Raw genomic sequence first — 27,680 nt, 5'->3', positions numbered from 1 at the left:
AGGAGACCGGCCCGCATTCAGTTTACATTTCGAAGGCGGTATAAACGCGAGAGCTTTTCTGCCCTCGCCCGTCTCGGGTGAGATCGTTGGCGAGGATGGAAAAGCCGCATGCCCAGATCTGATCGTTGCACGCTTGCCGAACTTCAGAGATGGAAAAGAAAACAGACGAGCAAATTCAATCGACTTGCGTGCGTCTTCATTGACATGGGATAGCTTCTTGAAAGATAGGGGGGCATAGTCAACAAAACGACCATACTCGAGGCTTCAACGGGACAGCTGAACTACAGCGAGCCAACGCACAACTTTGATAATCATTCATCTCAATGATAGCGATCACATTCTTTCCGGGTTTTATTTGATTCAACCAATAGTGAAGCCAGGCTATCTTACTTTATTACAGTGTTGACTCCATTTTTTTCAAAGTAGTATTTCAACAATACGTTGGTATTAGTCATTGCTCGCAAATGAAATGTATATGGGATGTTTATCAGCATATTTTGAAGATTTTTGGGAGGTGCTTTGAAAAAAAAATGATTACACGCAGATTTTTGGTCTGCCGGCCGCCATCTTCCGCCAATGTAGAAAATAATTGTGTGGCTTTACAGATGCTCACAAACACATGGCGCTATAGTCGCTACCTTTTGGCGCCAGCCACGTTAGCGTGTAACATGGAGGCAGTGACACCCCATTCAAAGCCGTAGAAGAGGATTCAGATTTGCCGTGTGAAGTGTTAGCAGCGAGTCAATAGCGCTGGTGCCGTGCTAACGTAGCGTCTCCGCGTGGAGGTTCGCTTGCTTTTTGGCTTTCCGGTGTGTTGTCACTCACACTCGAACGCCATCTTGTCTCCTCGAGTGCGTGTGGGATGATTGCGTCCCTCCCCCTCCCCCTCCCCCTCCCTCAACGAGAAGGTACAGTTGCCGCTGCTGTGCGTGTGTGTGTGTTGGGAGTCTCGCCGTCCATTAGCAAAGCTTTTGATTGACAGACTCAAGGCTGATGTGCAGCAGTTTCATTAGCGCAGGTGCTGGAGAGTGTGTGCGCCTGTATGCATTTGTTGTACACGTTTTTGTGTCTGCGTGTATGCGTGTGTGTGATGTGTTACGCTTATGGACGTGTGCTGGTGTACCTGTATTTGCACGTGCGTGCACATGTGTTGTGCACGCGTTTGCACAAGTGAGTGTTTGGCCGATGTTTGTTGGACGCGCTAGCGTGTGTGTTTGTGTGCACGTGTCTTTGAGTGAGTGTGTGTCCATGTTTGTGTGATATTGGTTGTGCGCGTCGTGTTTTTACATCAGTTTGCGTGTATGTTTGTTGTACATGCCGGCGTGTGTAAATGTGTTTGTGTGTGACGTGGACGTGCACGCGCGTTTGTCGTCCCCGCTTGTGCGTTTGTTTGCGCGTGAGAGAGTGCGTTTGATGTCCACGGAACAAGAAAAAGAAAAAGAAAAATGATAACCTCGAGTGTTCCTGGTGACCATTTTCACAAGCAAAGATGTTTGATGGACGTTATAGCAGTGAGTGACGCCTTCGGGTTGCCATGGTAACCAAGGATGCACACGTTGACAGTACAATACACACACTCGCACAATCACGTTTACAATAGACGCACGGCGCGTGTGTTGAGCGCACGCACACGCACACGCACACGCACACGCACACGTATGGTCCGGATCGAGATGTCACGCGCAGGCACGCGCACGCGCAGGGTGTAATTGTTTCCCGGTCCTGTGAGAGGCAAACTCCCAGCGGCTGCAACGCATGAAGCCTCGTTAGAAGTTAATCATCAAGCGTAAACGTGTTCACCTGTGTCGAACATGCCCCTGTGCGTGCGTGCGTGCGTGCGTGCGTGCGTGCGTGCACGTGTGTGCGCGCGCGTCTCACCTGTCTGCACACACATACGCACACACTCCCTCGGGAGCGAATGTTTCCACATGTGTACGTGCATGATCATGAAACTAACACACACCGAGAGCAATTAAGGCGGCAGGCGCGCTTAAGTCGATTTATTTTTGGAGACGTTCGCTGTACGTCGCCTTTTTATAACGCTCTATGAATGGTTCGCATTAAAAGGTGACTTTCAACCTATATGTGTCGGATGGAGGTGTGTTGTGTCGCCACGGTAGCGCCCATTGCTCTCTCGGCCTACACCGCCACATTCAATTCCATACAGTACTTTGCATATACAGTATCCATGCGACCTAGTTGACAGAATGTCAAGACTTTTCCTGCGTGAAATACATTCCATGTTTGTGCTACGGGTGGACCTTATTGAGATTTGACATTTCATAACAGCTGCATCTGTAACAAAGCACTTGACATTGAGCAAAAATAGCAAGAACACAACAACAAAGACAGTGGAAGCCTTGCATTCAAACATATATACAGTACAACAATAGACGCCGGAAAAGAGCAGAAAAGTGCACGTCGGGCTCATGCACGTCGGGTCAAAAGCCAAAGAAGAAAAATGTGTCGAACGAGTTGTGACATATTGCATAGAGGTCACATGCAGTACACACTTTATATGCATGCATTCGATTCCATCCATGAACTGCGCCCCTTGATTTGCATGAAATGCATTCTATTACACACATCGGGCGCTGTAAACGACATTACATCCATTGCCCACCCTTTGTCGTACACGAAGTCAAAAAGTATATTAGGCATTTTACATATCACATGCCATACATTACATTACTGTATATTGTATTTTACGTACACGAATTTACATGCATGCAGTATTTACTGTATGTAAAGCATGCCATATATTACATGACATACATCACATGACAAACAGATGCATTGCTTTACATACTTGAAATGACACGCATTACCGCAGATGTTACAACACTGGCTGTAGTATGTACAGCGCTTTGTTAGTGTTGTGTAAATAAACTTTACTTGAGTATTATGTTCCATTACATAGTTGAATTACATGCCGTTCATTTCATTAGGCTACATACAGTGCGTTACACTGTACATACATGACGTACATTTTGTTGCTTTCATTGACTAACATTCAAATTCAGTACATGATTGTACATAATACAGTACATTACACTACACACATGATAATACATGTATTCCATTACATACATTCAGCATTGTATTTTGCACACAACATATTAGAAATATATATATATATATATATATATATATATATATATATATATATATATATATATATATATATATATATATATATATATATATATATATATATATATATATATATATATATATATACACACACACACACACACACATTAGACTAAAAAGAGGACATCGCTAAGTTAGCTTAGCCGAAAAAATTTGTGAGGAAAACAACAAGTCCCTCGGCGCCACTACTGATTTGTCCTGCTGGAATCGTCTTTCGCTTCGCTGCTAGAAACATGTGGCAACTTGCTAATACAGTAGACACGCACGCGCACGCACACAAACACGCACGCACGCACGCACGCGCGCGCACACACACGCACCATTGCGGGTGCATCCAGATGGCCTGCGAGCCACCTGAGGAAAACTACCTGGAGACTTGAATTATTATCAGTGCTTATTTAAGATTGAAGTCGACTTTTCAGGCGCTAGCCGACACAAAACCAGACGCTCGCTCATGTGATACAAATCGGATATAGTCATCAGCAGCATACGACTTTAATGAGCGCGGGGGGGAAAACATCACCCTGCATGTGCGTGTGCGTGTGCGCGTGTTAGCCCCAAGCACACACACACGCAACACACACACACACACACACACACTGGCTGCTTAATTAAGGTGCGTAATTGTTATTGTCAACTGCCATCAAAGTCAACGCACGTCATTGTGCGTGCGTGAAATAATTGGTTGTGTGAGCTAGCTGCGAGCTGCGAGCTGCAAGCTGCGGCATTGGCGGGAACAAAACACCACGCACGGCCATGTTTGCTGGGCGGAGTGTAAACACAAGTTGAAGACAACACGTCACAACAAGCGAGTGACAACAAGAAGCCGTTGTTTGCCACACAAGTCAAAAAGCAAACAACAACACCACATGGCGTCCGCATCTCCCCATGCAGTAAAACCAATGACTCTTGGCTAGTTGAAAATCAACAACACAACAGGCGCGGCGGCGGCGGCGGCGGCGGCGGCGCACGTCTTCGTTGACCTGAAACGTATTTGAAAGAAGACTTTGAGCATTCCAGATGGAGCCATCGAAAGCCAATCGCTCATCGGGTTCATGGACGGCAGCCTCCTCCCTTTTTCTGCTGGTCCTGCATGAAAGCAGACTGCAGCTTCTTTTGACTTTTCCAAACATCCGCTTTGACTTTGCTGATCAACATTTTCATTTGATTTTTAGTCTCTCTTTTCAGATGAGTAACTGAATCAGCACCAGTGAACGTTTTTGCATTTTATGCATTGTCAACTTGAAAAAGGGAAAACGCTTGCCGTTAATCGGAAGCATGCAGTGCAAATCATCCCTAGTTGCAGCCTAGGACGTGTATCTCTCTCCCTTCTCTCTCTCTCTCTCTCTCTCTCTCTCTCTCTCTCTCTCTCTCTCTCTCTCTCTCTCTCTCTCTCTCTCCATCTCTCTCTCTCTAGAGATTTATTAAGGAATATAAAAATATACTTCAATGTATAAAGAGTCCAACAAACTGTAAGAATATATTTTATTTGACATTTGAATAATTGCCTAATACAAAACATGCATTTTTTTTAAATAAATGATTTTCAATTAAAAGAAGGCTATGTAAAAGAAAAATCTTTTTGTACGAAGAAGAATACCTTACATCCAATCCATTAAAAGATATACGGGGAAAAAAATTGTTTTTTTTTAAATGAAACGTGATATTCGTCTCTTGTGTATAATTAAAAATGTGGAAACAAACTAAAAAAAAAAGAAAATCAAACATTCTGTGTCCGTTTTTCGTGCGCCATGATTAAGTGTTTTAAAAATATTTTTACAAATACACTTGATCAATTGTAAGAATTATTCGCAATTTTCAAATACTCACTGAACTTTTTTTGGTTGAGCAATAACAATCCAAAACGCAGCATGTGATCTAATTCCATTGCTAATGATTTCATTTTATTTCATGACATGGGCTTACTTGAAAATTTCAAGTTTGAATGAAAAGAAGCAGAGGGAAGAATCAAATTTAAAAATGAATTTTTAATCACCTGCACTTTTTTGGAGAAACATTTCAAATTCCAATTCCCCCTTTAGCTGATCCCAAATAAATCACCAGTCTTCTAAATTATTTGTAACCTACTCTGCAGATCACCGTCTTGATCAAACTTTTTTTGAATGATCAAATCAATAATGCTTGAAGTCAATTCAAAAGAACAAACAATATTGTGTTCAATGACACATGAACATTAAAAGAATGGAGAATCATTATTTAGTAGAGAGCATTTCTGTTGTATATGCTCATCTGCTCTCTTCCATTAACGCTAACCTTGAAAATATTCCATTATTAATGGTAGTCTGATTTAGTCATGCAGAAAACGATCGTGATTGTTTTGAAACGTTGCCAACCTGGCCAGTGTTGCTGTTCACTGACCTCTGCTGCCACCTGCAGGCCACTCAACTCGAGCCGCAACCAATTGGAAACACAAACGAGCACCAGAAAAATATGTTCATGCGAGAAGAACAATAGCAGCCACAATAATAATGACAATCAAAATAAATGATTAAAAAAAACACTTATGAAAAGTATTTAGTGTTGTAATTAAAACAAAAGTACAAGGTTAATCATTGTCGAGCTTTTCTTTCTTTACAAGGCTGCAGGTGGCGCCGTTGCATCACTTCCCAGCAAGCCCCAGCGTGTGACCAGGTGTCCATGACGTCATGGCAGTTAAGGGAAGCCCAGTGGCGGAGTCAGTCCAATGTAATTATAGCTTTAGCTTAGCATTTTTGTCAAAACACACCTCACAACAAACCAGCCCCAATATCATTAGCTTATTACCTTAGCATTAGCTTAGCATCTCCTGAACATTTCTGTCAGAACACACCTCGCACCTATCTTGGTCACGTCAAAGTTTAAAACACATTAGCTTAGCATCAGCGTCAGAATACACCTGGACAATAGCCGCAGTATAATTGCGTTAGCTTAACATCTGGAAGCATTTCTGCGAGAACGCACCTCACTATAATACACACTATAATTAGCATTATCGTAGCACTGGCACTTGTCACACTGTCACAGTCGCGCCACAATAATGCAACACTCTGCAGTTAGCATTAGCTTAGCATTGGAGTCCCACCATCGTTTGTGCGGATGAGCTCGCCTTTGACATTGTCCTGCGTTGCAACGTGGGCGTGGCCTGTGCCGCAGATGCCACCAATGGGCGGCGGGCGGCGAAGCCCTTTGTGCACTTTTGAAAGAAGGCCGAACAAAAGTGCAAAGTGGAAGCAAGCAAGCGGTGACTCAATAGACAACGGCGCCACCGTCGCCGCCGCTAAACGGCGCCGCCCGCCTGCCGCCGCCGCCGCCGCCGCCGCCACCGCCGCATCGGGTGCGTGCCTTTTTCAAAAGGCAAAAAGCGCGCCAGAGCCGTCTTCCTCCTCGGGTTTTAATTCCCCCCAGCGCCGGTGCTTGAGGCCAAATCTAATTTGAGTGAAAAATGGCAATCCAGCTGTTCAGTTGACAGAACGCAAAGCAAAACACGCACAACGCGCACACGCGCACACACAAGCCGCAAACAACACACAAAACACACGCCCGCTTTCACGACGCCATCTTCATCTGCACATCAATGGCGGCGGAGCGGAGGCCTCGTAATTACACCCTCGACGCATGTGCGCTTTTCTGCACCCCCTGTGCGTGCGTGCGTGCGTGCGTGCGCGCGGGCGCGTGTGCGTGTCTATGGCGAACCCAGGATGACGCCATTGATTGGCGCCATCTTTCTTTCTTGCTCGTTTGCTGCTGTCAGGCAGGATGGGAGGAACACGAATATTAAATACACACACTCACACTAACCAACAAATGCGCACGCACACATGCACGCGTTTGTATACACGCACACATGCAAAAGCAGACATGCACACAAACACACAAAGGCAGGAAAGTGTACGCACACTAATGTACACACCAACACACACAAAGGCACACACACACACACTCACAAAGATGCACACGAAATTCTGTACAAACACTACACAGGGAAAAGCACACACACATCCACACGTACACAAAAGGCACACCCACCCAGACACGTTTACACACACACACACGCATTCACGCGTATTGACACACACACGCATGCAAAAATACACGTGTGCGTGTATACAAACTCAAATCTCAAATATGCACACACTCATTTGTATACACACATGTGCACTTTATACACACACGCAAGCGCAGCCCCGCAGACCCACGCATACATATAAACTCAAACACACATGTAGTCACACACACACTCAAGTGAACACACACACGTACACACATGTAAGCACAGACGTTCATATACACACACAAATTGTCTCTCTCACACACACACACATTTATACTGTTGTTCTTTCCATGCAGCAGGTGAGTGACAAGAGCCCGGTTGCCAGGCAACAAGAAAGCCAATGCGAATGGGCCTTTCTTATTGGAGGATGCCTGATGACGTCATCAAAGTGTGACTTTGGCTTGCAAGACGGAAGAACAGCGCAACGACGGTTGGCTTTTGTTCTCGTTTGCTTTGGCCTTCTCTGATAGGAAATCGGCCTGAGGTTTGGACTGCTTTGTCTCCCTCTAGTGGCGGACGCGTTTTGGCGCCGGAGAGTTGAGCGGCGGCGTCGGGGGGGGGGCGGGCGGGGCCGACACTTTGAACGTTCGTCTCACTGCGGGTCTTCGTCGCTTATGAGCCTCATCATCACTAATTTCGCCAGGCTCCTCCCGCCTTAATGGGCTCAGCGGCCCAATTAGCTCCGGCTGTTAGCACCTGCGCACACACACACACACACATGCGTGCGCGCGCGTTGTCACACGCACGCACGCCTTTGAGCGGCGTAGTGGCGAGAAAGCGCGCTGATGACTTGGAAGCACTGCGTCAAAAGCGGGAGGTGTAAATGTTTGTCTTTTGTCTCCGCTGAGCGGCCGCCAGTCATTTGGGAATTGTTGCAGCGGCGGTGCTCACCGCCGATGCTCACCGCCGACCGCGCGCCGCCGATGCTCACCGCCGATGCTCACCGCCGATGCTCACCGCCGATGCTCGCCGCCGATGCTCACGTCTTTGCCGTGCGTACGTTCACGCGGGAACGCTCGCGCGCGGCACGTTAGGGAAACGCGGAATGTTTTGTGCTCGCGGCTCAGCTCATCTTTTCCCATTGAAATGAATGACAATGCCTTTCATCTGTTCCCGGCGTAAAATCCTCATTTGTATTTTAATGACGACAACTAGCACTCCCTAATATTGTACACACAGTAATGGCGCAATTCAACGAAGTTAAAAAGAATCCCACAGCTTTCGTCCCACTGAGCTCATCATGACGGCACTATTAGTCATCCCACGCAGAGGATAAAGAATACGTGACCGCGAGTATCGTCTGCTGTTCAATCGATTGCTCGGAGGCTTCAGCACTACACCATGGGCGCCAATGAGCGTTTGCGTTAAGCTTTCTTTAGGAAGCTGTTTGGCTTTAGGAAGCTGTTTGGCTGCTTTCAATGCACACGGCGTCATTTTCGTTTTGCTGTCGAAACTTGCCATTGAACAGAGTTCTTTCCAAAAATACTTTGTCAAGACAAGCTTGCAAGAGACGAACGTTAGTGGTTCGAACGCGGATCCCTGCGGGACGGCAGGGATGATCTCTAAACAGATCCTCCGTTGCCTAATAGACACGAGCAGTAATCTGCGATCTGACAAATAGGATTTGAAGTGGCATTAAGGCAGTCGCTTTCATGCCCGAACCAGGTTGTAATCTCGCTCTGAGGGGGGGGGGGGGCCGTGGTCAACGGGGTCAAAGGCCGCGCCAAGATCAGGACAGGGAAGGAAAGAAGACGTTCGCAAGCAGGTCCTCGAAAACTTTGATTTGCGCTCTTTCTGTGCGATGATATGTTCTCCGGTCGGCTCAGAAGGAAGGAAATGTGATCATGCGGCGGCACGTTCGGGAAACGCACGTCGACAACGTTATACGTTTGGGAAAGACCTTCACATTCACATATTAGCCGTCTCGTGCGGCATGTCCCGGAAACACGCATTCGTGTGCGCCGCATGAAGCCGTGCGCTCAAGCTCGGCCTTGCGTGGCGTGTTCAGGAAATGTGGGTGGCATGCTAGGACGCGCGTGCCCAGCACTCAACAATTGCATGTGGCATGTTAAGGACAAGTATGAAGAAAGGAAATGTGTTGTGTGCCACTTCCGCCTCAAACGCTACCCTCTGTGTGCGTGCGTATGGGAGTTTGGAGTCACACTCTCACACGCACGCGCGCGCGCGCGCGCACACACACACGCACAGCACGAAGAGTTTCCAGATTGCATGAAAGCCTGAGGGATTGTTTGTTTGTTAGTTTGTTTGACAACACACACGCGCGCGCACACACACGCAAGCGTACACGTGAGGCTCCTCCCCCGTTGTGCTCTCATCCAATGGCGGCGTCCTCCCTCTCTCTCTCCGTCTGTCTGGTGGTCTCTCGGCCCCCTCTCCGGCCCCCCCCTCCCCCGGTGCTTGCGTGCTAGCGGCGGTGTTGTGCGTGCGGCTGAGTGCGTTGACGTTAACACACTGTGACATGTTACACTCAAACTACTTTAACGATCAATATTCAGTTCACAGCCCAAACACACACACGCGCACATCACACATTTGCGCGTGCGTGCGTGCGTGTGTTTGGGCTGTGAACTGAATATTACACGTGGGTGTGTATGTGAGAGAGATTAAATGTGCATGGGCATAAAGGGAATACAAGTGTGTGTGCGTGTGTATTTAGTCGTGTGTGCGTGCGTGCGTGCGTGTGTATCTGCATGCGAGTGAGATTAAACGTGTCTCTGTGTGCATGAAGAGAATATAATTGCCTGCGTGTAAACGCGTGTTTGTGCGCATAAAGGTAATGCATACATTTGTGCGTGTGAGATTAAACGCGCGTCTGTCTATAGGGGGGCAATTTCAGTGTGTGCGATTAAACGTGTGTTTGTGTGTATCGAGAGAATACAAGCTGTGCCTAAATGTGTTCGTTTCCGTGTGCGCGCGTGTGTGAATTGGAGCGGAGGCAGTGGTGTTTGCTAGCAAGGTCTCGACAGCGATGAAAACACAACGAAAACTACCAGGGCAACAAAAACAGAAAAGGAAAAAAAAAAAACAGCAGGGAGGAAGGGGGAAGAGCGGGAAAAAGGAAAGAGGAGAACGATGAGGGAGAGGAAGAAGAAGCAAGAAGACGAGCAAGAGCAGGAGGATCAAGAAGAAGGCAAAGGAAGGAGGAGGACAAGGAGGGGCTGAAAAGGAGGAACGCCAAGAAGAGGAAAGGAGGAGGACGAGCAATGTGATTGGATTGAGTTCCACTCTATTATTTTGAAAGGCTCATCTTCCCGTTTAGTCTTTTTTGGGGCCTCTTTCGCTGTGCTAACACGCTACCTTGCTAAGCAGGCGCGCGGACATGCTCAGTACTTTTTGGACAAATGCTTTGACTTGAGAACGTGTGTTCGGCAGAAAGGCTCCTTTGACTCTGTTCCGTTCAGGTCTTCGTGACTTTGGCGTCTTTTGTGGCACGTGACGCGATGCTTGCCAGATCCGCAGCGACGGATTGGACGAGGCGAAAGAGAAACAAGTCAGTTGGCAAAAGGCAGGAAATTCAATCCAATCGCCACTGCGACTCCCTTTGACGCGCAATCGGCTCATATTTGTCCAAATTGCCAGTACGAACAATTTTGGGCAACTCGAGCCATGCACCGAGAGATTCACCGGCTCGAATATTCATGCGTTCAAACGTGTTTCGTGTGTGTATAATGTCATTGTTGTCATTTTTAATTTTAGTTGACATGTTCTTGCAGTATTTGACATCTTTCATTTCATTTGCACATAGTTTCACTTAATTACATTTTACAGGCTATTACTTTTTGTAGTTTGTTTTCGTTATGTTGCGTTAATGTGGAATTGCACAGACGCACAGCCGCGCGCGCGCAAACGACCGCGCGCGCGCACGCACGCACGCACGCACGCACGCACTTCGCCTTTGGAGACAGCCACCATTGAAATCTTGACATTGTGGCGCCAAAAGAGACTCAATGTTTTTTCTGCCCTGCTGAGACATTATTACATTTATACCCGTGTCACACACGCACGCACGCACGCACATGCGCGCCGTGTAGTTAATGACACAGAGGTCTGCTTTGAGAGCCGCAGAGTGACAGGCCGCTCGTTAACGTGGTCCTATTGCACACTCACGCATGCACACGGGCGCGCGCGCACACACGCGCACACCGTCACCCGCTGGCATAAGCAATGACACAGTGCGGTGTGTGCATGTGTTGTGCTTTGCGGAGTCCCCCAGACACCAGGCAACAAATAAAATACTCTTCAGAATGTCAGTAATAATATTGAGAAATGCAGAAACAATGCCGTTTTTACATTTTTGGGGGGTTATTATCGAACTTTTATTCACGTATTTACACATGTGTTGATGAATGTTGCAAATACAGCCACATTCAAAAATTAGAATATGTATTAGAATATGTAATGTAAGGATCTACTTTAGATTTGTATTTATTTATGTATTAAAATAAATACATAAACGAATCCAAATATTTTAAGTAGTTGTCATTGCGAGCTGCAATGAATTGAAGTTAGAGCAAACCAAACTTGTAAATGTATTTGATCGGAAAAATACTCGGCATGACTCAATATCCGTAAACTCTCTCCTACTATACCTACATATATATATATATATATATATATATATATATATATATATATATATATATATTTACTAACATTGTAATAAAGACATTTATCAAATACAAAGTACCATAATTTCCACAACATGATTTTTTATATACACTTAAAATGGGTGTCAATTATTCCAAATAAAGTCAGATTAAACGTGATCAAACATAGTTTCAAATACACAAAACAATAGGCTTATATGCGCGTATACTCTACACACACACACACACACACACACACACACACACACTATATATATATATATATATATATATATATGAAATAACAATAATCATAATAATGTTCGAAATGCATTTTATGAAGTGTGAGCATGTCTCACATGTTGTAGTCTGCCTTTCTCGGTTTGATGTTTCACAAATACTCCAATTCTGCTGCCTGATTCCAGTGCCAAAATCCCCGTTCGGTTGTCGCCTGCAGTCTGTTTTGTTTTTTTTAATGTATAAATCAAGCTGTGAGGTGTCTAAACACAAAGACGTCCCGACAATAAAACTGTAAACACGGTAAACCATCATCATCCTCATCTTCGTCATCATCATGATCTTCATCGTTTTTTCTTTCGTTTTTTTTTTTGCATTGACAAGCAGAAGCAATTTAATCAACTAATTAATCGACCCGCTTTAAGTGCCCGAGTGTGTGAGAAAGACACACACTGGCATATTATTATGATTCTTCATTCCCGCAGCTCACTCTGTCACACACACACAAACACACGCAACCCCACGCACACTCACACGCGCACGTAGCCGCACTGACTGGTGTACACTAACAAAGGAGCTCTCTAATTGGACCGAGACATCAGGAGGTGTCAATCAAATGTCTTTACAAAGCGACAATCTCCTCCAAAAGCCATTATACACCAGCACACACTGGGGAGCTGTTCACACACGCGCACGCGCACGCACACACGCGCGCACACACAGCCTGTGGAACGGGAAGGGTCGTAATGAGATGTTGGTGGTTTGATCGGACACCTTGAGGCCAAAAGAAAATGTTCTCACCGCTTTCAACCTGCCTGTGCGTGCGCGTGCGCGTGCGCGCGTGTGTTTGGAAGCAGCAACACACGCGCATACACTCACAGGCCGTGTTCTAAGAGGAAGAAGACGTTTTTTTTGTGTGCCTGGCGAGGACATAAAGTGTCGACATGATGTGTTTGGGGACACGTTTCTCGCTGAGGACATCAAAATGTTGCAACAAAGTCATCACGCGCGCTTGTTTGCTAGCGCAAACAATGAAAAAATGTGCCGCGCACATCTACATATGGAACCATGAGGAAACGCACACTCGTGATTGAGCAATCTAGAGTGGCATCTTAAGGAAATTTGGAAACATATTCAAGTATGAACAGCCTTGTGTGCCATGTTATGTCAACACCTTTACGGATGAATGGTCTTATAAGGCGTGTTAAGGAAACTCAAATTCATGCTTGAACACTCTTGTGTGGCACGTTCAGGAAACATGCATTCATCTTTGCATTCACTCTTGTCGGGCATGTGAAGACACATTTATGTGTGGCATGTTAAGGAAACACATTTGTGAAAGAACAATCCAGAGTGGCATGCTAGGGAAATAGGGAAACATATTCTACTATGAATGGCTTTGTGTGGCATGTTAAGGAAACGCCTTCACATGAAAATGATTGAGTAGCATGTTAATACACACATTCGTGAATCAACACTCTTGTGTGGCACGTTCAGGAAACATGCATTCATTTTTAAGAGCCTCTCCTGCGGCCTGTGAAGACAAGACACATGTATCTGTTGAAAGCATTGTGTGGCATGTTAAGGAAACACATTTGTGAAAGAACAGTCGAAAAGTGGCGTGTTAAGGGAACGAATCCACATATGAACAGTCTTATGTGGCAGGTGAAAGAGACAACACACATTTATGTTTGTAACAGTACTGTCGCACGTGTTAAGGAGACACACATGCATGCATGCACGCACATATGAATGGTCTTATGAGGCATGTTAAGGAAACTCCAATTCATGTTGGAACACTCGTGCGGTGTGTTCCGGAAACATTTTTATAACACTCTCTCTTGCGTGGCATGTGAACATAAGTACATGCGGTATGTGAACAAGAATCGTGTTGTTGCCATGTTAAGCAAACATATTGATGTGAAAACGATTCTGTGGTAATACACGCAGGCAGGCAGGCAGGCACGCACGCACGCACGCACACACGTTCATGAATGAGCACTCTGATGTGGCGTGTTCAGGACACTTAGATTGACATACGAACAGTCTTACATGTTAAGGCAACTCATGTTCATGTTTGAACGCTCTGCTATGGCATGCTCAGGAAACATACATTGGTTTTTATAATGCCCTTGTGTGGCATGTTCAGGAAATGCGTCTGCTTGGTGTCACGCGACATTTGATTGCGTGACCTGCAGGGACCACATGTTGGCATTTGTGGCACCAAGCCAGCGGCCGCGGCTAGTGAGTGAGTGAAAGACATGCAGGAAATGTGAGTGAGTGAGTTGGTGTGAAAATGTGAGTGACCAACGTGCCTGTGTATGAGTGTGTGTGTGTTCGGGAGAGTGCGAAAGAGTGTGTGTGTCTTTTTGGAGGGAATGCGTGTGTGCTCGAGAGAGTGCGAAAGAGTGTGTGTGTGTGTCTTTTTGGAGAGAAAGTGTGTGCGTGTGACCACCTGCGGTGCGTGTGTGCGCGCGAGAACTGCATGCAAATGGCCCCAATTCCTCCCCGAGTTGGTTTAATTTCATGGGCACACAAATAAGCGCGTTTGTCCAAATAGCAGGCAGGAGGGTGAGCGGCGCATTGACGCGCGACCAATCACGCGCGCTCAGCCAGTCTTGCGCGCCAATGCTAAAAGATGCGCAAGGCGCACGCATGCGTCCTGCTCTGTGGCGGCGTCAACTCCCGGCTGGAGCTTTTGTCTCGCACGCGCTGGCGTCTCCCAGCGTCCCGCCTGTGGGTCCGCCGCGCCCATTGGAAGCGCATGCGGGCAACGAGCAAAGAGTTTGCTCTCCCTCGCTTGTCCTTACATGCCCCGACCTTGACCGGTGACCAATCCCTTGCTTGCTTTTCTACACATGCCCTGACAAAGGCTGGCGACCTGTCGGTCGCTTCGTCCGTATTAGGCGTGGGCAACGCTGAATTAAACATTAAAAAAAAAAACACACACACACCAGGAGCCACAAAATCCTTTTGACATCCAAAATGAGGCACAAACGCTGCCTATCGACAGTTGCAGATCGACTTTCACCCATGGAAGACCGATCGTCAATGGGGGCGGGGCGGCGGGATCTCCATCGACGCTGTAACCGTTAGCATGTAAATGGCATTTTCCATGCGTGCTAGCACCAAGCTAACGGGCCGTTTTGAAGCCGTGGTTTGCCAAACTGCCGAATTCAGATTGAGTTTGCCGCCGCACTCGTCAAAGCAGAAAAAACCCCCCACAAAAAACACAAAACATAAATAGCCGAACGACGGCTCACGTCTCGAAAAAGTCGAGTCGCTGCCGCAGTTAACGGAGAGATGGACTCTACGCTGGTCTCGGCGTGACTGACTGGCGTGACTGATGTCCTGTGACCACGGAGGACACGTTTGAATGAAGACCACGCACACTTACATGTATATGGACGCACACTCAGAAGAACGTGTGAGCATATAACACACCCGAGTTGATTCATTTCACTTGCTAGCGTGTGTTCGTGTGTGTGTGTGTGCGTGCGTGATCCAGCGGTGCCAACATGATCCGATAATAACCTCCACACGTACACATCTGCGTGTAGGAGGAGGTGGAGGTGTGCGTGCGTGTGTGTTTGTGTGCGTGTGTGCTGACATGTGACATGAGGTGGGAGAAGATAATGAAAGTGCACGTCTCTCAGCGGGCCAACAGGTGGAGTCGTGCGGCGGGCCCGGTCTCCTCCTCCTTCTCCTCCTCCTCCTCCTCCTCCTCCTCCTCCTCCTCCTCCTCCTCCTAGTGAAGAACATGTCCAACATGTATGAACATGAATACACATGTTCTCCGAAATGCACACCACCGCAGCACAAGTGCACAAGACTTATGTACACGTATGAAAAACACGCAAACATGCGGAAGTGCATAAGTATTTGCCTGTACCTTGTGGGACATGTTGGGGTAATTCTAAGATTTCAAACAATTTCTTGTCCTTTCAGCAAAAGTCCATTAGCTTGATGCTAACATGTAGTGCAAAACGCCATTGTCACGCTAGCATAATAAGCAAACATGTTAGGGTAATTCTCAAAAAGGCCTTGTTCATCCACTAGCATAATGCTAAGATATAATTCAAAATGCCCTTGACGAGCTAGCAAGGTTAGCATAGAATTTGGGGTGATTTGAAACATTTCAACAATTTCTTGTCTATAGAACAAAAGTCCACCAGATCAATCCTAACATATTGTGTGACACGCCACGTACGAGCAACCAAAGCATGGATGTTAGGGTCATTCTAAACCTTTAAACAATTTGTTGTTCATCGAACAAAAGTCCACTCGCTTAATGCTAACATATAACACTGTCTTAAGGCTAACGTATAATGCAAAACGCCAAAGAGAGGCTAACAAACAGTGGTAACTTGTTTTGATGAGTGTATGTTTACAGTCATGTGATTTTCAAATGGTGACAAAAGTCTCACTGCTTCTTCTTCAAGTACCATGTGACCAAAATGGAACTTCTTTACAGTCCTTGACATGTGTCATATAATAATCATAGAGCAAGTGCGTGTGTGTATGTGTGTGTTAGCAAACACATGAGGCAATTAGGTCTCATGCTGAAAGTCTGTTTTTCTTTGACTAGAAACTCTTGGAGATTCAAACAAATCAGAGGAAGAGCAGCATGGAGTCACCACGCACACACACCTCCGTTGTCCCCGGTGCGTGTGAGTGTACGTGTGCGTGTGTATGTGGGTGTGCGTGTGTGGGTGTGTGTGTGGGTGTGTGTGTTGGAGTGTCACCCAGTGTGAAAGACAGGCAGGCAGGCTGCGCGTGTACAGATGTGTGCGATTATGATATTTTTACCTCCCCCGCATGCCGCCTGGCTAATTAGCATCACACCTGCATCTAATTGGCTGAATGAGCTCGTCACAAGGCCGCAAAGGTGGACGCAACGTCGCCGGTGGCGACGGCGGCGGCGGCAGAAGACACGGGCGGCCAGCGCTGCTTGTTTAGCAACGACGCCGAAAAGGGCCGATCCGCGCCGGCCGTGACACGTTAAAGGAAAAAAAGACGGTGCGCAAACAAAACACCAGACAACACCAAAACATACAAACATGGTTTAACTTTCACAATGTCAGTTTGAGCAATTTTAATTCCTATGTAATATTGTAAATTTTGTATAAATTTGTCATCAAAACCACTCAAACTAAATTTAACAAATGATTATCATTCAAAGGTAAGGTGAATATCATCTACAGTATCACCATGCAATGACCTCTGCTTGACCCCTACATAAAGAGTTTCAAGTCTTGTATGTTGGCGTTATCTGGTGGCCATCTGCTGAAACTGCAGTTTCACGAAAACGTTTTTTTCTTCAGTGATTATTCATTCATTTACTGTTTTTGTATGTTTTTTCGTGACTTCTGTTTTTGCAGGAATCAAACTTATTCAAATTTTCTACATTGAAATGTTCTATTTCAGTGAGGACGTTTTTAATGTCCATATATATTGAAATACAGTACACATACAATTGGGTGTCATAACTCAGATGAAACCGGATTTTAGTGGATGAAGAAACAATTAGAATACAACTTTAAGCCTCTTTTGTCTTTGTTGGTTTTGCATATTTTTTTTATATATTCTAGAAACCCACTTTTATTTCTGTACTTTTAAATGTTTTTAAAGTTTTCTATTCATGTCTTTAAATGTTGGCAACGTACATTCTACATTTTGCAAGCTACTTTTGTTTTCTCTGCTTTGCCTTTGAATGTTGTTAACTGTTGTGTTTGTAAATCCTTGTAGGTGTTGTGTCTTTGCTCGTGTGAAGCACATTGAGTTGCCTTGTGTATGAAATGTCATGTCATGTCATGTCATCTTCCAAAGCGCTTATCCTATACAGGGTCGCGGGGAATTGCTGGAGCCTATCCCAGCCGTCAATGGGCGAAGGCAGACTACACCCCGAACTGGTCGCCAGCCAGTCGCAGGGCACACATAGACACTGTCACTGAGCGGGAATCGATCCCACGCTGCCCGCACACAACTCAGGCGTGTGTACCACTACACTATCAGTGGACCTTTTTGTATGAAATGTGCTATGTAAATAAAATTGTCATTTTGAAATCAAACCGATTGTATTTACATCGGAAGGAAAATTATAGCATTCTTCCCCTAAGATATACATTTTTATTTAATTGATTTATTTCATACTGATCTAATCTCTTCTTGGTCAGTTTTAGCACACCATTGAACTATTTTGATAGGTGGCGGCAGTGCGCCATACCACTGAAACCACCGAAGAAGAAGAAGAAGAAGAAGAAGAAGAAGAAGAAGAAGAAGAAGAAGAAGAAGAAGAAGAAGAAGAAGAAGAAGAAGAAGAAGAAGAAGAAGAAGAAGAAGAAGAAGAAGAAGAAAGTCGAATTTAATAGTAGAAGAAGAGAAGAAGCAAACGGAAGCGGCACACGTTCACCACCTGTGTGACATCGTTTCGTCCGTCAGTAAGCGTTTTCTCATAGCGACCAGCAAGATGAACAAATGCAGCGATGTCGACTCGTATGAAATCGAGGAGCCGAGTGACGAGGAGAGAGCAGAAAGCAGGTTGTTCGCCAACTCGTCTCTTGTTTTTAGCTTTAGCTTAGCGCTAAACTAGCTGCCGGCTACCATGTAAACAAATACACGCTGAACCCGTTTCACGTTCTGCCGCAATTTGCTGCAAGTTGTGTACAATCTGGTGCATATGTGCAACTGTCACCTCACTGTTTTCAAGCAGTGAAATGTCTGATGTTTTCTTTTATCTATTTTGATTAATAACTTGTTCATGCTTATGGAGTACAAAAGTTCAAAACAGTTTTGTATAAGCTTAATGAAAGACTATTTTGTCTATCTGAACCGCGGCGAGGCTTCTGTGGTGAATTTAGATCTTTGCTGATCATTTTTCTTATCTTATTCCCCGAAAAAACCTACTATTTGCTGATTTTGTTTAATGAAGTCTTTTGGGCATTTTTTTTTTTTTGCATCTTGCTACCACGGAACTATGTCGATATGATAGGCGAGCATAAACCCAGTTAAAAGTAAATATTTTTCACTATATTCAGAGAATTTAAATTTAACTAGTAAAGACTAACTTGCCTAACTTAATTACTTTCGTTAGGTTTACCTGAACCAGTTCACGTATGATTCGTTTTCTTGCCATTTGTTTTTTCTTTCCTAATGTTTGTCCCAGTTGTCATAAATCTACTGAAATTCATATCTAGGGCTGCATCAAACAATGATTTTGATAATCAATTAATCTGTGGATGATTGTTTCGATTAATTGATGACTCTGCTTTGAAGAAATAACATCTTTTACTTACCACCTTGAAAAAAACAGGGCATTATTTCAGATTGACAGTGCTTAAAATGCAGAAACAGCAGAGAATAGACCCCCCAAAAAATGGATTGTTGTTTTCCAAAGTAAAAGCGGATGTTTACAAATGTCTTATTTTGAGCTAATGATTGTCTTGAAATGCTTAATCGATGATCAAAATAGTCGTTGATTCATTTGACAAGGTGTGCCGTCACGATTTCCCCTCTGTCTGTAATGTTCTAGTTTGTGCGGCCAATTCAACAAGGGGGAGACATTGCGGTGTTACGAGGTGCAGCTCTTCCTCGAGTGAAGCGTTTGCACATAGCGGCAGAATTACGCCATTCACTGCGCTTCTGCAGTATAACCGCTTTACCAGTAGAGGGTGCTACTCGGCAGCATGACTTTAATGGGTTTGTGTACATTACGTTCTGTAAAAGGTCAAAGTGATATTTAATGTTCATCTACTCATTTCAGTCGTCATCGCTATTTATTGTACGTTGTTTTCGGCATGTTCAACTAAAATGATTCTACTCGAAATTAATATTTTATATTGTTTGGATTGACATCCATCTTCTATGGGAAATGATGCTTTGCTTTCCCTCCAGTTTGATTTCAGAATCAGACTATTTTCGGTGCGGATTAAGAACGAAAACCAAAGTTGCGCTGATGAAGAACCTGTTGTATTGTTGTGGTAGTTCGGAGGACGAGCTGGACGTGCTGCTCAGCGGCACTCCGGAGCAGAAGAAGAAGCTGATCCGAGAGTACCTGACGGGCGAGAGTGAGTCATCCAGCGACGACGACTTTGAGAAGGAGATGGAGGCCGAGCTCAGCTCCACCCTCAGGACCATGGAGGACGCCTGGGTGCCCACGCCCGCTCGCACAGGTCCGCATCGGAAACAACGCCCCGCCAATATGGACTTTTTGAGGGTCGTTCGGTTGTTTGGCGGAAAGAAAAAACACAAAACAATAACTGATTATTCGGTTGATGAATTTACAAAAACCGTCATGAATGAAAAAAAATCTTCTTTTTGGTCCTGTAATGCTATTAACTATACTTTTGTCTTCTAGATTTTTTTTTTTAAACCTGAGCCGCTTATTAGAATGAATGGAGTCAGAGCTCCCTCTTGTGGACAAACGGCGCAAGGCCCTTCTCCTGCGCCGCTCTGACATTTTTGAATGGTGGCCGAGGCCACTGCATGATTGTGTCAGGCAACTCAAAGTGCACTGATGCCAGAACAGAGTCTCATGAAATCAACACATACTTGTTTTTAATATTTGTTATCCAATATTTGGAGTTTTATCCACTTAAACCGATGAATCATTATTCATCTTTTTACTGTACTGTACAGTTTTTTGCACGTCAGGATCAATTCTTCCAATAGGAATGACTTAAACACGATAGACAGCCGAGAATGTCAGATGTTGAATATTCGGTTTGATTTTATTCTGCAATAAAATAAAATAACTACACAGAAGTCATATCGTCACTGTCCTGTGAAAAACACTTATGTCCAATTTTGGAAACAGTTTTAATTTTCACGTTAATGCGATGTGTGTAACGCGGAAACGCCATTCACGTAAAAATAAGAAAATTGAAAAAAAATGGACATAAGTGTTTTTCACAGGACAGCAACGATATGTTCATTAAAGCCTGAAGGCTAACTATGAATGAATTATTGAAAGTTATTGTATTACAGTATACCATGAATTTGCTGGGCCACTAAACAAAATCGCAACGCAGGATCCAGCACCTCATACGTACTTGTGCTTTTGCTGTTTGATTAGGCAAAATCAGTTTTTGTCTCAAATGTTCGATGGGCTAATTAGTAGAGTCCTCGTGCCCCAAAATTATTTGATAGCTGGAAGTTGTCGTGGATAAACTGGCGACTCAATAGCCGGTTTTACATGGGCAAGTTTTTTGTCATTCCCGCCGAAGCTCTCCTCCGGTCACCTGTTTACATGTGACCTGCTCCATTCCGGTCTGCCGTTTGAATTTGTTCTATTGAACATTTTATTGAAGGCATTTTCTATTCATATGGATCGTGTGTCTATCGCGATACAAATTGATATTGAATTATCGCCCAGCCATATATATTTGTACGTGTGTGCGCGTTTTTGTCAGGCGAGGTTCCCGTCTCTGCTTCCTTTTCTCATGCCCTTGTTCCATCCAGCGGAAGGTTCCAGAAGCGGAGCTGGCGGCTCTACGCGCGCCAAACCTCAGACGTACGACAAGATCTACTTTGACTCGGACTCTGACGAAGACGACAAGCCCAGTAAGTTTGCATCGGTTGCGCCGTCACGTTGCATTTGGATCGTCATTTTTAGGACCTCAACTTAGCGCTTCCTGTTGTGTTTGTTTCTCCACAACAATGTTCATGGGTCAATGCGACTCGCTCTGATGTTTGCTGATGTTCCCAAAAACATCACGTAACCCAATTCAATGCAAAGCAATTAGAAAAACCGAAATGAAAAAAGGGAGTCCAGGAGACTTTTTGAGTCCATTTTCTGTATTCTACATTTTCCAAGCGAGTCAATTTTGACTCTTTGAAGTCTTCCATGGCACCTGTTCTTACTTTTTGGCCGTCAAGAAATGCCAGCCGGTCATATAACATCACTTTGAGGAAACAAAGAGTTCTCCAACTAAGAGGCCGAGTGTGCTCGCAGTTGAAGTAGGCTATAAAACTGCATTGTTAATTACACATCATAGCTGTAAACACCTAAATGTTTAAGCAAGCCATTTGTCCAAACAGAATCCCACTAGCTTAATGCTAGCATGTAATGTAAACCCAAACGCAATCTGTGGGCTCGCAACATTTGTAAAAATGTTAGGATAGTTCTAAACTCATTTTAAAATTTGTCAAACTGGCTTAATGCCACCATATAATGTGAAACGCTGTCGATGGGGCTCACCAAATTAGCACGGGTGTTAACAATAATTGCAAAGCTCCAAAAAGCTGCTACTTTGACACACACACTGAGCAGCAACACATACAACCAAAGCATAGAACAGTATTCACAGCCTTGTTTTTGACATTTTCTCAAAAAGTAGACAGTGTGTACTTTTTTACTTTGGAAAAACTTTGTCAGCACTCAATTTGCCCCAAGCTTTAAAAAGGGGCCCGCATGCAGGCGGTTCCGTCGGGCGGCGCGTGTTGACCAACGACGAGCTGCTGTACGACCCCGACGAGGACGAGCGGGACCAGGCCTGGGTGGACGCCAGGCGGCGCGGGTAAGAGCGTCTGGGTGCCCGCCGCCCACGCTTTTGTGGCCACGCTGACCGTCGCCGCCCGCTTGCAGGTACCACAGGAAGCGCCCGACGGCGTCCGCTCACTCGCGGCGCCCGCAGCCCAATAGTCTTCCCAGTAGCGACGCCATCCTCAACTGTCCTGCGTGCATGACCACGCTGTGTCTCGACTGTCAGCGGTGAGAACATACACGCCTGCATGCACACTCATGTACCCACTCGTACGCATACACATATGCACACTGACAGACACAGACGTATACGTAGTCATTTCTAGATGCATGTATACACGTCAATCCACACACAAACTAGTGTATACGCACACAAACGTACAAACTCGTGAATGCACATAGAGACACACACATGCTGTGATGTCATTTTGAGAACCTTTATTGTGTGTAGTCAAAACGTGTGACTCTGTTGTGAAAACAAACAAATACCGTAACTGCTGAATGATAAGTACTGTATGTCGCCCTACGTTGGTAGGCTTTTAACATGATAGGCCCTTCCTCCGGTTGCATTTGGCAAGTGAGATTTTCTCCCCACGCCCACATACACGCACCCAACAGATGTGTACAAATGTACCCACACCCATGTATGCACATGCACGCGCACACCAAAGACACACACATTGAAACGCACACACATGGGCACCTGCTGACACGCACCAATGCACGTATACACGCACCCAGGCAGGGTTTGTTGTGATTGACGTGGTTCACCGCCGGTCTCCACAGACACGAGAAGTACCGCACGCAGTACCGCGCCATGTTCGTCATGAACTGCAGTGTGGACAAGGGGCAAGTTCTGCGCTACAAGAAGCAAGCGGACAGGACGGCGCACAACAGGAAGCGCAGGAAGGACCAGGCGGCGGCGGCAGCGGCGCCCATCGGGATGGACGCTGACGAGGTTTACCATCCGGTGCAGTGCTCCGAGTGCTCCACAGAGGTCGCCGTGCTGGACAAAGACGACGTCTACCACTTCTTCAACATCCTGTCCAGCCACTGCTGAGTTGGTGAGCATCTCGGGAGGACTGCAGCTTCTGCAATGTTCCACAACAGCTACAAAGATACTCTTATCTCCCCACCTTTTATTTGTTTTTTTGCCCATCTTTTTGTGCATAGTTTTTCATAATCTGCCATCATTGTGTATATAGAAGATTGTGGGGTGAAGTAGCACCAGAAAGTGGAATTTTGAAACCAAACTCCTCACATTCTGCTAACAAAAGATTTTAGCAAAGAAACTGTGCGTTGTTTTTACTTTTTACACATTTTATGGAAAGGTCTGAAGTACACTGAGTCACCAATCAGTGAAAAATTGTCACAATATGAAGTCAAAACATATTTGCTGCTTACTCACTGGTAATACAAAACTCATATGCGTTGGCAATTCTCCAAATTAGACAGTAAAACAACTGATTATATCTCCTTAATTTTACCATGCACATTGTCGTATTTTTAACTCAAATCAAACAAAACTAAAATATAACACCTTGAAAATAAATACATAATGAAAAATGACAAAGTCCAAATGCTAAAATAAACCTGTATTTGTTATATATAATATCTGTAACATTTACCATACAAAACGGGGAGCTCATTTGAATAAATCCCCTTTAAATAGGCAGTTTATCTTATCATTCCGTATCAGGCGATATTTCCACATGGATGGTAAACCAACAAAAACGTGTATTTTTCTAATGTTTTCTTTGCTGTTTGCAGCCGAGGATGAATATGAAAGATTAGTTCTATTAATGTTGAACCATATCAGCGTGAACATTTATGAAAACATGAAAAAAAGTGCATGCATCCTTTTACTTTGGTTCGTATACCGGCAGGATACGCCACATCCAAAATGGCGGAGGGGCTGACGAAGGTAGCTCATTCCCGTGTCAATGTCTACATTTTGATCGGTTGACGTGCGGAAGCTTGTTGACGTCATAGGGAATCCGGAATTCCATGCCGTCTCAAGCAAGGGAAGGAAGGCCTGAAGTGCAAGCTAGGCTAACCGCTAGCACAACAGGCTCGTAACATGGCTCTCGGCGACTGCTGGAAGAACTTGTCGTGGTTCTACCGCCAGTACCTTCTGGTGACGGCTCTCTACATGCTGGAGCCGTGGGAGAGGACCGTCTTCAGTATCCTTTTCGTGTCCCAGCCGGGCTCCGCGCTCGCTTTACTTCCGCGTTGCCTTGCCTCGAAACCGCTGCCTTTTCAAAACAACATTTTACGACGGATTCGGCCTCGGGGTCGTGGAAGTTGGAGCGCTGAGTGTGCATAAATGGACGCACATCGTTATTGGCGAGTTTCGAAACGTGGAACGTGTTGAGACGTCGCCCTCCCAATTTGTACCTGAATTTCAGGTGAGCAACAACAAACTCAGCGTTGATAGTGTGATGTTTTAATGAATGCCGAACAGTTGCGAATCGGTCATTTAACACGTCCTTAACATTTGGGGGGAGGCTGGGGGCTGTTTGCCTCGGCGGTGTTGTCGCGCGAGCAGTTGATGCTAAATGGGAGGTCACGTCAAGGGAGCTTCGGTCAGACCAGGCTAACCGTTTAGCTACGCCGCGACTGATGACGTCACGGCACTCAATTAGCCTTTGCTTACTTATGAAGTTATTATTGAGCGCGGACAACTTAGTTTTCCAAGGTCAGATAAACGTTTACTTACAATGTTTAGAATAGTTGTTGATTTTTCATTTGCCATGTTTGCCAATAGTTTTTATTTCGTTTCGACTTTTTTTTTTTTTTTTTTTTTTAATTCAGGTGAATTAGCCAGCTCTGTTCGTTCTAAATAGTTACTCGTTTTTGAAAATGTATTAGTTTCGTTCTCACTAGTTTCATAGATTTATTTTTTAAAATGACGACTAAGTGCAACATTATAAAGGTCGCCAAATATTGCGCAATAAACTCCAATCCCCAAATGACTGTTTTGACCTTCTGTGCATCTGTACAGCAATAGCAAAATAAATACATTTAAAATGAACCCCGAAAGTTTGTAAAGTGTGTAATATTGACAAAGATTAGTTTCATAAAATTAAGATGTAATTTCAGTTAGTTTTTTTTTTTTGACCACTGCATCGTTAATGCACTATTAACCAATTAAGTCCATTTAAAGTGTTGCCAATAGCTTTATAGCAAATCTATGAAATGTCTCGAACACCTCAATGGTATAAATTGAAAGCATGTTTTTAATCGACGATAAGTCAAAGTAGTCATGTTAGCTACATTTGAGTTGGCCGGTTGTGTTAAAAATGGATCGCTTCTATATTTTCGGTCAGCCACCAAGTTGCGTTTGCGTTTTGAAGGTTTTCCTTGCTGTGTGTTGTTGTCGTTAACCGCGACCGCGTCAGACTCGCTGCTGGTCAGCGTGGCGGGCATGGCGGTGTACACGGGCTACGTGTTCATGCCGCAGCACGTCATGGCCATCCTGCGCTACTTCCAGATGGTCCAGTGACGGGGGCCGCGCCGGACGAATACGACGCGGTTCCGCGCGCGCGGACTGCCTCTCGCTGGAACGCTGGCTGTGTTGTCAAGATTTCAGCTTCAGATTCTTCAAATGGACCAATCATTCCTTTAAAAAAAACAAAGTACTTTAAACTTGTTTTGTTAAGTCAACACTGTTTGTGGATGTCATGTTACATCCAGACTGTTTGTATTTATATCACAAATAAGTGTCATGTAATCTATTTTTGGGAGGGGAAGTATTAAAAATGTAAAATGTTTTGTCAAAGTGATGGAAAAAAGCTCCTTTGTCTCCCTCTGGTGGTAAATGACAAGATGACGTTTTGTGTCAATGTCAGAGAAAATGGTCTCTTTTTCTGGAATGTCTTACTCATTCAAAATGAAACTGACTGAAATGCAGTCTGGTATTGGGCTGCAGTGACATTGCATGCCCACAGGGGCCGCCGCTGCGACACACAAGAAAACTCCACCGCCTTCCTCTTCGTTTGGGGCAGGCGCTGCGCGAGCGCGACCGCCTGCAGAAAATTCGTAGAGTCCGCCAACGTCTCGACTCGTTCGTTGCGCGCCGGGAACGACGTGGCTTTCCTGCCCGGAGGACGAGGCGAAGCGGAGGTTGAGGTTGGCTCTTATCTATCATTCATGACGACTCAATTCGCGCGCGTTGAAATATTTAAAGCGCTCGCAGACGCCGCTGACCTCTGCGCCGTCTCGTCGCCTTATTATCATTATTATTATTTTTATCATCGCCGCAGGACGGGGAGCAAAAATAAGATGAGCCGGATAATGAAAGAAAAGAAGAGAAGGGCTGCCGGCCCCACAAGTCGAGGATGTAAATAAGAGAAATGTACAGTAAAAGGGCCTGTCTGGACTTGGATCTATTGTCTGGCTGCGGCCAATCGGCAGCGAGATGTCCTGATGGCATCACGGGGACAAAAGGCCTTTTTTAGCGGTTGGCCTGCAAGTTACCGAGACGTCCGAACCACTTTAGCAAGATGTTTGACCGACTTTGCAGTACGTCCCAACGACATGGCCCGCTCCGAATGATTTAGTCCACGTCGGCAGTTCCACGCTTCCGTACGTTCCCGGTCCCAGTCGCTCAAAGCAAAGTTGGATTTCGTGGGTCTGATGCAGATGCAAACGTGAAAGATGACCAAACGCAGATAACGAGTGCTCCAAATGAAGTCGAATCAAATGTATTTCCCGAGCCCTGAATCACGGAAATGTCTCAAAGGTCTTCGCGCGCCCACAGTGCGCAACTAACGATGTCACCTGATCTTAACCCCAGAAGGGCAAGGAAAAACCCCCCAAAAATTTGAAAATAGAAAAATTTGACTGCATGTCACCTAAAACAAAACAAACAATACAAATGTTTGGGATGACTTCCCCCTTAATATTGGATTGTTGTCCGGCAGTTTTGTGCCGTCCTTGAATGGTCACTTTTGAGCAAGAGAGCGCTTTGCACTGGGGAAAACAAATTGCAAGGTGGTTATTTTGTTGTTGTCTTGGGAGAATGCATATTTGAGACATGCGTTGGAAAATGTATTGTCAAAAATGATTTATAAATATTGTGTCCAAAGTCATATTTGTGTCCTGTATCTGGTGAGGGACATCTCAAGGGTTGAACTTTGCCAACATC

General features: G+C 45.1%; 3 protein-coding genes across 7 annotated transcripts in view; 2 read left to right on the top strand and 1 right to left on the bottom strand.

Moving 5' to 3' along the window:
- Positions 1-27,680, bottom strand: part of prkd1 (protein kinase D1) — a 161,019-nt gene that overhangs the window by 25,556 nt on the left and 107,783 nt on the right. The gene's annotated exons all lie outside the window — the stretch shown is intronic.
- Positions 18,414-24,012, top strand: eapp (e2f-associated phosphoprotein). Of its 3 annotated transcripts, none has more exons than XM_086048646.1 (6): positions 18,414-18,588; positions 20,032-20,219; positions 21,508-21,609; positions 22,466-22,565; positions 22,634-22,759; positions 23,318-24,012. In XM_086048646.1, exons 1-6 carry the CDS (start codon positions 18,518-18,520, stop codon positions 23,589-23,591), a joined length of 861 nt encoding a protein of 286 aa, XP_085904772.1. In that variant the 5' UTR covers positions 18,414-18,517; the 3' UTR covers positions 23,592-24,012. The 3 variants fall into 3 exon arrangements, with proteins under 3 accessions (XP_085904772.1, XP_085904771.1, XP_085904770.1); XM_086048645.1 differs by having other exon boundaries at positions 22,442-22,565; XM_086048644.1 differs by having other exon boundaries at positions 22,424-22,565.
- Positions 24,454-27,624, top strand: sptssa (serine palmitoyltransferase, small subunit A). The gene is made up of 2 exons (XM_086048647.1): positions 24,454-24,714; positions 25,933-27,624. Exons 1-2 carry the CDS (start codon positions 24,612-24,614, stop codon positions 26,034-26,036), a joined length of 207 nt encoding a protein of 68 aa, XP_085904773.1. The 5' UTR covers positions 24,454-24,611; the 3' UTR covers positions 26,037-27,624.

The sequence above is a fragment of the Filicampus tigris genome, chromosome 13 (assembly GCF_054856515.1).
Source record: "Filicampus tigris isolate MCC_2025a chromosome 13, RoL_Ftig_1.0, whole genome shotgun sequence".
In the NCBI taxonomy this organism is placed as follows: Eukaryota; Metazoa; Chordata; class Actinopteri; order Syngnathiformes; family Syngnathidae; genus Filicampus; species Filicampus tigris.
This window is presented reverse-complemented; position numbering and strand designations above follow the sequence as displayed.